The 12510-nt window shown below is 41.4% G+C and overlaps 1 protein-coding gene across 10 annotated transcripts in view; it reads left to right on the top strand.

Annotated features, from left to right (window-relative positions):
• Positions 1 to 12510, top strand: part of PATJ (PATJ crumbs cell polarity complex component) — a 418144-nt gene that overhangs the window by 320247 nt on the left and 85387 nt on the right. For all 10 annotated transcript variants that reach the window (XM_066269036.1, XM_066269031.1, XM_066269034.1 and 7 more), the window contains one exon: positions 11009 to 11080. In XM_066269036.1, coding sequence (XP_066125133.1) covers positions 11009 to 11080 — 72 coding nt within the window. The remainder of the gene's footprint in view (positions 1 to 11008; positions 11081 to 12510) is intronic.

The raw sequence follows: 12510 nt of genomic DNA, 5'->3' as shown, positions 1-12510 counted from the left end.
ACTCCCTGATATCTGGACATAGAAGATTATGAACTCCTAAAATAATTATTTTAATCTTTTGTGTATAAACCTATGTTTTTATTATATTGGGAATATCTGTGTTCATGTAATATACTTTTTAACTAAAACTATTATGAGAACAAGTGTTGGAGACAAATAACTTGGATTCAAATCCTGATTATTCCACTTACTAGCAATATAACCTTAGGCAAATAACTTAATCTCCCTGTGCCTCAGTTTTTGCATCTGTAAAGTGGGAGAAAGAAACAAAGGGTTGTTTTCAGAATTGAGTTAATGCCAGAGTTCTAGCATGTAGAACCCTGCCAGAGCACACTTGAATCATTGCATGAGTGTACGTTGCTGTTGATGTTGATGCTGTTATGATGAAAGCATTAAGGGTTAGCCATATAAAACCTAGCTGTTGTTCTAGGTGAACCATGAAGGTTTAACTTGGAAAATTGAAGTGAATTTTTCAACCCCCAAAATGTGATTGCTTCTAATAATAGACAGTCTACTAAATATCTATATGCCAGGCATTATTCTGAACTCATTTATATAACAGCCCTACAAGGTTAGGACTAATATTATTCCCACTTAAGATAGGAGGAAACTGAGGCACTGAAATGTTAAGTAAGTTGCCTTAAGAATCACCCGGTGAAGCCTGGATCCAGGTTCCCTCTACTTGGAGGCTGGAGGCTGCACTTTATACCACATTACTGCCTCTCAGAGAAATGCAGACAGAACCAAACCAAAGTCAAAGGACAACATGAGCATTACACTGGGAACTGAACTTTGTGATGTTCATTCCCTTTTGTCTAAATCTTGAACTCCAACATAGAAAATTGTGGCATCAAAACAGATAAAGATACTAAAACTTACCTTTTACATTAGTGGTAAAGTGATACAGACCTCTAAAAAGATATTTCCTAAAATGCAGAAAACAAAAAATTTTCAAGACGCTAACCTGTGGCAGGCATTTCCATACTGGTTATCTTATTTAACCCAGTGATGCACATGTTGTTTGCCCTACTTAACCGATAAGGTACTGAGGGTAAGATGGCAAGTCCGTTCCTAAGGTCCTACAGCTGGTAGGTGGCAGGGCCGGGACTCAAACCCACTTCTCTTCGCCTCTGAGGCCCATCTTCTCTTCACTACATAGTTCAGCTTTTCTTGAAATATCAGAAATATAGACAGCTTTTCTTGAAATATCAGAAATATCACTGTGTGATTTATTTGTTCAAACAGCAAATATTTTCTCTTGTACGTCAAACAATGCTGTGTGCCTGGGATTCAGTGATGAGCAAAACTATCAGATTTTCTTCTTAAAGGGCTTGAGATGTAAGGGCAAGTGTTCACATTGCTTGCTGTCTTCAGAAGCTCAGTGTAGTTAGGCTGGAAGGAAGAATGAGAGAAGGAAAGGAAGAGATACTGCTGCCTTTTTCCTATAAGTAGCTGACCTCTGTTCTTGCAACCACCTAGACCTCTAACCTGTCTGATTCCATAATTTTCTGCTTTAATATAAAGCTAATTTACCTGTCTTTTGTTCTTATTCATTTCTTTCTTCATGCTGCTATAAATACTAATAGTCAGTAAGGACAACTCAACTAAAACTTAAGATAAAAATCTTAATAGGTATTCTCCGAAGATATACAAATGGCCAATTAACACATGAAAAGATACTCAATCTCATTAAGCATTAGGGAAATGCACATCAAAACCATAATGAGCCTGACTAGGCGGTGGCGCAGTGGATAGAGTGTTGGACTGGGATGCGGAAGACCCAGGTTCGAGACCCTGAGGTCTCCAACTTGAGCGCAGGCTCATCTGGTTGGAGCAAAAGTTCACTGGCTTGAGCTCAAGGTCTCTGGCTTGAGCAAGGGGTTACTCGGTCTGCTGAAGGCCCGCAGTCAAGGCACATATGAGAAAGCAATCGATGAACAGCTAAGGTGTTGCAACACACAACGGAAAACTTAAGATTGATGCTTCTCATCTCTCCGTTCCTGTCTGTCTGTCCTTGTCTATCCCTCTCTCTGACTCTGTCTCTGTAAAAAAAAAAAAAAAAAAAAAACCATAATGAGATGCTACTTCATAGCTACTAGGATGGCTATAATCAAAAAGACAGATAGTAACAGGTGCTGACAAGGATGCGGAGAAATTGGAGCTCTCATATCTTGCTGGTAGAAAAGTACAGTGATACAGCCAGTTTGGAAAACAGTTTGCAGTGTTATTTAATGGCTAACTATTATGTACCTGTCACTGTAGTAGGCACTTTAAAATATTATCTCAATTATCCTGACAAAAAAAAAAAAAACAGCAGCAGCAATAGTAATAACAGCATTCATCTTTTATTGAGCACTTATCTGTTAGGAATTAAACAGAGTATAATGAAGCATTATCTCCATTTTGCAGATGAGGGACCTGAGTATTTCAAAAGTTAATTCTCTTACCCAAAGGCTTAGAGGTGGTAAGTGCCACAATAAGAATTTGAAGCCTTATATGTTTGACTCACATGCCTGATCATGCCATACTGCCTGTCCTAGAGATAGTTGGTATCAACCCATAGAGAAGCTGAACTTTAGAAGACTAATTTGTCATAGAGCACTTAACCTATAAGCAGAGGAACTAAGATATGAACCACTATCAGACTCCAAAGTCCAAGCTTTCTCCTCTGTTCAGATAATATTAAAGAGTTATTAATTTGACCCATGTGGATCTATAACAGTTTTCATGGACCTGTGAAAAATAATAACCACATAGATACTTAAATTTAAAGGACTACTCTTTGAGGTTGAACTCTACCTAGTATTTTAATATTAGAATGGCTCTTCACATATGACATTATGGTAATAACATATAGTAGTAGTTGGGAAGAGAGGACTTTAATAATTAAACCCTCTGAAACCACTGATATTTGACCATTTCTTTGACTTACAAAATGGCAAATTCATAATTCCAACCCACTATTTCTTTGGGCTCAGTTACCTGGCAAAAAAAGTAACTCTATGTCCCCAAAGTTATTTTGAAAATTTTCTGTTTTGTGAAATTCCAAAGTTTGAGAAAACTCTACTCTGCTTTATACGGTGTCCCTAGACTTGAGAGTACTTTACAAACAATCAATCAGATGAAAGCAGGCAGGAAGAGAATCTGTGAAAGCTGCCTGTGGTTTTAAACCTTGATAAATGGGAGCTTGATATTGTCACTAATTAAAAAAAAGAAGAACATGAGAGTAAAAAGATTTGTGGGAGGATATAATGAGCTCAGAATAGAATTTCAACTTTTAAAGGAATACTATGCCATGTGATTTCTGATATAGATTCAGTGTATCAATTTGACTGCTTAAAAATTATTCCTAAGTGGGTTTTTTTTTTATTTTATTTTATTATTTTTCTGAAGCTGGAAACGGGGAGAGACAGTCAGACAGACTCCCGCATGCACCCGACTGGGATCCACCCAGCACGCCCACCAGGGGGCAACGCTCTGCCCACCAGGGGGGGATGCTCTGCCCCTCCGAGGCGTCGCTCTGCCAGGACCAGAGCCACTCTAGCGCCTGGGGCAGAGGCCAAGGAGCCATCCCCAGCGCCCGGGCCATCTTTGCTCCAATGGAGCCTCGCTGCGGGAGGGGAAGAGAGAGACAGAGAGGAAGGAGAGGGGGAGGGATGGCAAGCAGATGAGTGCTTCTCCTGTGTGCCCTGGCCAGGAATCGAACCCGGGACTTCTGCACGCCAGGCCGACGCTCTACCACTGAGCCAACCGGCCAGGGCCTCCTAAGTGTTTTTAAAGTGCTGGCATCCAAGTTTGAAAAAAAGGTTTAAAATACAATTATAACGATTATAGACTTTTTGTTAGATCTTCCAGACTGGAATTCCAGGTGTATATCCTGCTTATTTTTAAAACAAGGTCCTGCGCCTGACTGGTGGTGGTGCAGTGTGGATAGAGCATCAACTTAGGACGTTAAGGTCCCAGGTTCAAAACCCCATGGTTGCTGGCTTGAGCCCAAAGGTTGCTAGCTTGAAGCCCAGCTTGAAGCCCAAGGTCACTGGCTTAAGCAAGGGGTAATTGGCTCAGCTCAGCTTGAGCCTCCTGGTCAAGACACATATAAAAAGTAATCAATGAACAACTACTGTGCTGCAACTATGAGTTGATGCTTCTCATCTCTCTCCCTTCCCCCCCGCCCTCTCTCCCTCTCTTGAGAAAACAAAAAACACAAGGTCCTGAACTGTGTGCTCAAAATCTATTATTACCTCCAGTTTGCAGTCCATCAGGAACTGCAGGATTCATGGGAGCAGATGTCACTGTGTGAATCTTCTTTTCTGTTTCAGATCCAGTATAAAAACCACATTTATAGCAAGAATCTAGGAAATTCCCATAAGGAGCAGGAGAGAATGTGTCTGAGTCAGCATTGGCCTCTCATTTGCAATAGTATGCAAATTGCCAGTGGCAGAGTTCAGGTGCATTCAAATATGTGGCATTTTCACAGCTCATTCTACTTTATGTCTTGTATTTCTGAAAATCACTTGAGATTTGCCTACATGATAAATGGCCCTATCCTGGTCTTAAAAAAGACAGTAGATTTACGGTCAAGTCTGCTTCCTTCATGAAAGTCACAAGAGAAAAGCTTTTGGCTTCTTCCATTCTCTTCCCTTCTGCATTGTAAATGAAAATAACATGGAGAGCAAATGCAGCAGATAAAGTAATCTCATAAACTCAAACACAGCAGAAATATAGGTACGTATTTGTAACACAAATGCATGCCTGTGGTGTTTGCTTGCTTACTTTTTCACACCCAGCCACTTAAACCAGCCCACTCTGCAGACTTGAAATTCACCTTGCCGAGAAGGAAGCTATTGCTGATCAGATTTTTCTAAACTGAGAAAGTAATCTTGCAATCATAATTACTACTAAGGTCCCAGAGAAGGAAAATGACAAGCCAGCTCAGATCCCAGCACGCAGACTTTCTCACCTGTCTCCGGCGCCCTACCCTCTGAACTCCAGAGCTCTTTGGAAACAGGCTGCTCAGACACTGTTCTTTGAGTCTGTCAAGTTTTCACTTTCCTGGGGATGCCTTTTTGCTGACATAATTTTAAGATCCTATAATCTGAAACCTATGGTGATTATCTTCTCTTTCAAATGGAGCAGAAATTAAGAAGGTTGGTTTGAAGGCCTGTCCTGTCCCAGGCATTGAGCTAGCCACGGGTAACATCACAGTGAACCGACACACAGGTGTGGCCTCCAGGGAGCTTTCAGAACTGCTGAGAATAATGGCAGCTGAGTCTTTCTCAGCATTTACTCCAGAAGGCAGCATTCTGAATGTATTCACTCATATTTTATATGACTGTTACTAACCCTCCTTTATAGATAAGGAAACTGAGGCGCAGAGACACTCAAGGAGTAAGTGTCGCTGCAGGATTTCAATCCAACTTTAGGTAAGTACTCTCAGTGTTGACGACTACTATTGAAGAGGAAGTTAAGGTGCCATGGGAGCTTTTGCTAATGTCCTTGAACCTAATCCAGGTGGTTAGATGAATGCTTAGAAATTAGGCTGGGACTGATCCAGGCAAACGTTTTCTTTTTCTAACGTATTCAAAATCAGTGACTGACCATTTGTGTTTGGTTTGTTTCATAGGCATATTTTTTAAATTGTTGAATTTGAATGCTTTTAGGCTGAGCACTGTCCCTAGTTTGTTGCCTGATACTCAGTTCACTTCCTCTATATTTAGCTACCGTAGGCCTGACCCCCGTGAGCTTGTTATCGTGATAGATCTGTTCTGGGATCCACTTCATTTTAATCAGGAATTTCTTGGTTGCAAGTAATAAAATCACAACTGGACCTTATAGACAAAAGAAGAATTTTGCTGATAGGAGACAGGCTCTTTTTTCCTAACCACAGGAAGAGCAGGGTTGACAGCCTCGGTGACAGTTGGAACCAGAGGCCTGGTGCTGCCAGAGAGGTCTCTGCCTGTGTGTGGCTCTCTCCTGCTGCGGCTTGCTTCCTCAGCATGCTGGGAGCCTGGCTGCCAAAGGCTCCTGAGCCTGTCTGCCCGGGAGGGGCTGGCTAGCCTCCCCAGGGTCCAGTTTGGAAAAACCACAGGATATCCTTGTGTGGTTTAGCTGCCCACCCTCAGACCAACTACTGTGGCCAGACGGACAGGACATCTTGATGACTCAGCTTTGAGACGGAGGTCAACAAGCTTTGGTGATAGTGCACTGGACACTGCTCCCATTATTATCTGTTACGTAGAATATTTCCAGTGTTGCTGCATTTTATGTCTACCCATCAGGAGCTGCTTCTCTTGATCAGTAATTTGCCTGGCCTGCAAAACATTTTCTTTCAGGAGCTCATGGTACTGTGCTGAGGATTATAACATAATGCACATAACACGTGCCGATCAGTTTGTTCCACGAATGCGGTGATCTTTCCACAATGCTTCCTCAGTCTTCTTATTTAAGATCCCTTGTACAAAGTCAACATCTTAGAATGTCCCAGGACCTCAGCTTTGAAGGCACTCAGAGCTCCCATGGTGCAGTAGTTGGGAGATTAGCAAGTTCTGAATTTATGTTTAAACACAGAGGAAAATAACTCACCCAAGGTCACTGCAGTGGCTATTGGCATGAACTGGGTTTGCTTTGTTTTTCCTTGCACAGGCTCAGAATAAGTAGGCATGGCTTCTTCTGATGGAATCACTGTGCAAAGGCTGAGTCCTGAGACTCCTGTGTGTGTTTGGGGGGAGGGGAGCAGCACTTGCCCCTTCCCGTGCGGTTTAGTCTTTGGTTTAGGGCTGGGGCTCTGGAGCAAGGTATGTATGGGTAAAGTTCAGCTCGGCAAATAACTTTAGCATTTATGGCCTCAATGATGTCAACTCCAAAATCATCATAGTACCTAACGTGCAGGTCTTTGGTGTACATCCACATCTAAAAGTGTAACATACCTAGCTCAGCAACTGGCACGGTCAATGCTCAGTAAGTTTTAGCTGTCATTATTATTACCATTGCTGTCAGGTACCAGCTCCATCTTTTGTCCCAGAGGTTTAAGTGTACCCAGCATAAGAAATAGGACAGTGTGTTGGACCAGATGCTTTTCAGAGCTCTGATTTTTCTCATCTTGTTCTTCCACATTTTAGAGCACAAGATAAGAGAAAGGGAAGGAAACTAATACTTCTCGACACCTGCTCTGTACCACACACCTTGTATCATTCAGTTGTACTTCAAAGTGTCCATAACTTTTTCTTCAGTAGCTGTCTCACCAGATTTGTAAATGTCATAAGTGTTGTCACAGAGTAGATGCTCAAGAAGCATGTGTTGAACTCAGCTTTGCTTACAAACCCTTGCTCAGGTAGCTGTTACTGCATTCCTACTATTGCAAATAATGGAAGTTTCCAAGCACTGCCACTGCCAGTAAGTAATAGGAACAATCTGAACCCAGGTTTTCCTGGATACTATTATAGCATTCTTTCCTTTTATTGACAAGTGCAAATGATGAGAACAAAGTCAATCAAATTAGTAGCATCTTCATGTGATATGTAAATTGCATGTTTAAGTCTTTAGCTGGGAAAGTCAGCTCCTTTGTCCCATTGCTGGTTAATCTGGTATAAGCAGAGCTAGGCTTGCAGACCGGTGGCCCCATTTTCAAATAGAGCCCCTTTTGCTTTTCAGAAAGCTGTTTGAGCCACACTGGAGGGAATAACACGGGTTTCCATTTATAAGGCAGTTTAGAACTTTTATTCTGAAAATTCTTGTAAGCGCCATTTACTTAACTTTTCATGTCTTTCTCCTGTCTTTTCAACTATGGTCCTTTAAAGTGAAGGCCACAGGATCGCCTCCACTGTGGGTCCTTCCTTTCATGTCTGGCTCTGAAATCCACTCAGGTGCATTTACAGTTGAAGTTACCAAACTTGGATTCATTCAGCACAAGCCCTTTATGAAGCTCATGTTCTATTCTGCTATATGTTGAAGAAACCATTAAGACAAATAAAAGTCAATCATGCCTGACCAGGTGGTGGCACAGAGGATGCTGAGGACCCAGGTTTGAAATCCCAAGGTCGCTGGCTTGAACACTGGCTCGTCCAGATTAAGTGCAGGGTCATTGGCTTGAGTGTGGGATTGCCGGCTTAAGTGTGGGATCATAGACATGACCCCAAGGTTTCTGGCTTGAGCAAAGGGTCATTGGCTCGGTTGGAGCCCCTGGTCAAGGCACATATGAGAAAGCAACCAATGAACAACTAAGATGCTGCAACTACAAGTTGATGCTTCTCATCTCTCTCCTTTTCTTTCTGTCTGTCTCTTTCTCTCTTGCAAAAAAAAAATCAATCATATTAGTATATGAGAAACACAAATAAAAATTTTAAAATACAGTATAAATGTTGCAAAAATAGGGATAAATTCATTATGCTGTGGAAGGACACCACGTAGGGATCTAGGGAAGGCATATGGGGTAAGTTTAAAATTCATTTTATGTCATATAATCTAAGCAAATTTGTAAAAATAAATTAAAAGGCCAGGAGTGTGGGAAATGAATTCTAGGCTCCTTCTCCCATTTGAGGGGAATAAGAAGGAATCTAATTGAGATATAGTTTTTGGCCCTAAAATATAAGTCACAAGTTGATAACTAAAGGTAGTCACAAATCATCCAGGGGTCCTTGGCTGCAGTCTCAAGATATTATGTGGTGGAACTAACTCTCTCAGGTTGTAAACCAATAGGGAATTGATGAGACAGAATGAGATTCTTACCTAATCTAGTTATAAGTGGCTGGGCATAACCTCATCATTATCTACTGTATTGTTACAAATCTCATGGGAACTTCTTGAAGAAAGGATAAGTCAACATGCCCCAAAAGGAAACCAGGTGGAGGTGTGGGTAAGGGGTGTTAATATTTCAATATTCTCCAACAGAGAAAGTGTCCGTCTGTCCAGGTAATTATTTTCACTGACCCTATAGTAGAGTTAGGCACATGGTTTATCTAGATTAATTTTGTTTATTATCATCAATGTATTTATTAAATATTTGTTACTTGCCAGACCATGCTAAGTTTTTTCCATGTATTGCTCCGTTTAATGCTTTCAGCATCCCATTTTTTCACATATTATAGATGAGAAAACTGAGGCTCCAAGAGGTCAGATATAACCTGCTTATGGTTGCAGAATTCTTTTTTCTTTTAATTTTTTTAGATTTTATTTATTTATTTTTAGAGAGAGAGACAAAGAAAGAGACAAGAGAGAAGGAGGGAGAAGCAGGAAGCATCAGCTCCCATATGTGCTTTGACCAAGCCAGCCCAGGGTTTCGAACCAGTGACCTCAGCATTCCAGGTTGAGCTTTATCCACTGTGCCACCACAGGTCAGGAAGGATTGCAGAACTCTTAAGGAACTAGGGTCACAGATTCCTATTGTTCTGCTATAGAAGTTATGCTTTTCGGCCCTGGCCAGTTGGCTCAGTGGTAGAGCATTGGCCTGGCGTGCAGGAGTCCCGGGTTTGATTCCCAGCCAGGGCACACAGGAGAAGCGCCCATCTGCTTCTCCACCCCTCCCCCTCTCCTTCCTCTCTGTTTCTCTCTTCCCCTCCCACAGCCAAGGCTCCATTGGAGCAAAGTTGGCCCGGGCACTGGGGATGGTTCTATGGCCTCTGCCTCAGGCACTAGAATGGCTCTGGTTGTAACAGAGCAATGCCCCAGATGGGCAGAGCATCGCCCCCTGGTGGGCATGCCAGGTGGATCCCAGTCGGGCACATGCGGGAGTCTGTCTGACTGCTTCCCCGTTTCCAACTTCAGAAAAATACACACACAAAAAAAGAAGTTATGCTTCTCACCTTCAGATAGCTTACCTGCCCACCATCTTTGTGTAGATCTGCCACCTGGATGTCTCCAAGATAATTACCAAAGGCCAGAATAAACCCATCTCCTCTCCTATCCAGATCGGTCTTTCTCCATGTTCCCTGCCCTGTCCAAACCAAGTGCAGGACTTCATGCCTTAGAGTAAACTATCAGGCAATAATTTCCCCTGTAAATTTGCCTATAAAAAAGGATGGAATATAAGCCTCTGGCCAATTTGCTCAGTGAATAGAGCGTTGGCCCAGTCCCAGTGCTTGGACGTCACAGGTTTGATTCCTGGTCAGGGAATACAAGAGAAGTGACTGTCTGCTTTTGTTCTCCCTCTCTCTCCTCCTCTTCTATCTCTTCCCCTTCTCTCCCTCTCCCCATCTTCCCCTTCTCTCCCTCTTCCTCTCCTTCAGCTAGTGGCTCAGTTGGTTTGAGTGCTGGCCAGGACACTGAGTATAGCTCAGTTGTTCCAAGCTGTCAGCCTCAGGTACAAAAATTAGCTGGGTTGATTAGAGCATTGGCCCCAGATGGGGGTTGCTGGGTGGACCCTGTAGGGGACACACAGGGGAGTCTGTCTCACTGATTTCCCTCTTCTCACTTAAAAAAAAAAAAAAAAAGGATGGGATATGGTGGGAGGCAGACATAGGCAATCTTGTCAATTTGTCATTGTCATCATTTATTTCAAGTAATTTGCCATTAGCTATGCATTGGTTGCTGTATGTTTTGAATTTGCTTTTCTGCTAACTCTGGATTCTGTACTACTCCATGGGGTCCAGGACTAGCTTATGTTTGTATCTTACAGTGTCTCATTAATGTATTTTCGCCTCTAATTGAATATCTGAAAGAAGGGAGTTCTAATATAAAGATTTGAACCCTAACGGGATTTAGTGTTGAGTATAAGTACAAATATAGGGATTACTGGTATGACAGAAGAAGAAAGAAACTGGTTGAAGTAGCCACCAAGGATATCTGATAGACTTAACACCTGATAGCCCTGAAAAGATTAAAAAAGCATTTGAAAATTACAAGCTGGCATTCATTTCTGAGAGTTAGTCTAGATGGATAAATAGAACTTTTATGGCCGGCGTGTTGGTCATTTTTGTAGGAGACTGAAGCCCTGTGAAATCGTTCTTGACTACTAAAGTTAGAAAGTACACTTGAGCCCGACAATGCCGCTAACTGTCTGTCTTTCACATTTTAGGAAGACATCTCTCAGGGGCTCAGTCAAGGTGTGGCAACTCAGCAGAAGGCACCGGAGTGCTCAAATGACAATGTACGTACCTTACACATCTTTCTGGTTTTGCTCTCCTGGGATGGTGTTTGCTATAGACAGGTCCCAGGAGAAGAGGAGGTGGTTGCGATGAAATCAGATCCTTTACTACTTGACAGGAGATTATAGTATGTCTTGCACCCTGAAGTCAACCCACACCTGTGTCACCAATTCTGTGCAACACATGTGGAAATATCCTCTGTACACCTCCTGGTACCAATACCCTAAAAATGGGGCATGCCTGAAAACACATTCACACTTAAATCTGAGAGCACCATGTTTTACATAATGTCATCAATTAAAACATTAAATGGGAGAACTTGTAGTTTTATAAACTTTAGTGTTCCTTCTATTTTGAGTTTCACTTCTCTTAAACAAACTTCTGTCAAATTTTTGTACTTTTGTTGCTGTTGAGTATTTTATTTTTTAAGTTCTGATTTTCATTTCTATGTGCCAATTTATATTTTTGTGCTGCTAAAACTTAAGTTATTACTATATCAATTATTTTTATCTTTAAGAGTCTTTGGATTACTAGAGTTTACAGAAAATATGTGGTATTTTAAACCTTACCATACAGAAAGAAAGTGTCTTTAAGATGTATTCTAAAGTCATATTCTAAAAACTTAAATAAAAACAAGTAGGTATACAAAGAAACTTTAAAATAAATTCAGTTCAACTGAAAATCTGTAAGCAATTATTTTTTAAAGTTTAAAATCACATTTTTACTTTGTGTATTTACAGATACTATTTATACATTAAGCCTTTCTTTACTGCCCCTATCTCAAGGCACAGATCAAACGTGTCTAAAATTTTATAATAGAGTGTTTTAGAGCTGGGGCAAATCCTAAACATTATCTCTACTTTCTTTTCCCTTTTGAAAAAAGAGCACTTTTAAAGCATTTTTGTGGGAAAAGTGATTAGAAGCCTTTCTGTGGCTGCAGAAGAGAACCGGCCCAGAGATCAGTGGGCAGCATCTGCAGTGAGGCTCCGTCAGCTCATTCCAAAGAACTTCCCTACTGGGCTGTGCCCAGATGGAATGAGCTTCCTTATGGAAATGGAATTTTCCATCCCTGAAGGTTTTCAATCAGAAGCTGGCTGATGGTTTATTAACCTGTTATCAAAGGACATAACAACATTCATAGCTATTATTAACTGAATTCCTAAGTCGTTCCTGGCAGTGTTAGATTTACAGATGTAGTTTTCTCTTTAATCTTCACAACAACCTTGCAAAGTATAGTGGCATTACCACCAATTTACAGATGAGGTAGTTTAGGGTTAAGGAGATTAAGTGACTTGCCTGTGGCCACCAACAAACTTAGCAATTCATATTTTCTTTCAAGTAGTGATTCCTCCCCCACCCCCATTATGAAGACCTGATGAAGTGTAGACACTTTCCCCAGAAAAACACCAATGAATATAAATTTGATACAATC

The sequence above is a fragment of the Saccopteryx bilineata genome, chromosome 3, assembly GCF_036850765.1.
Source record: "Saccopteryx bilineata isolate mSacBil1 chromosome 3, mSacBil1_pri_phased_curated, whole genome shotgun sequence".
In the NCBI taxonomy this organism is placed as follows: Eukaryota; Metazoa; Chordata; class Mammalia; order Chiroptera; family Emballonuridae; genus Saccopteryx; species Saccopteryx bilineata.
Note: the sequence above shows the minus strand (reverse complement) of the source record. Positions and strands in the feature narration are given on the sequence as shown.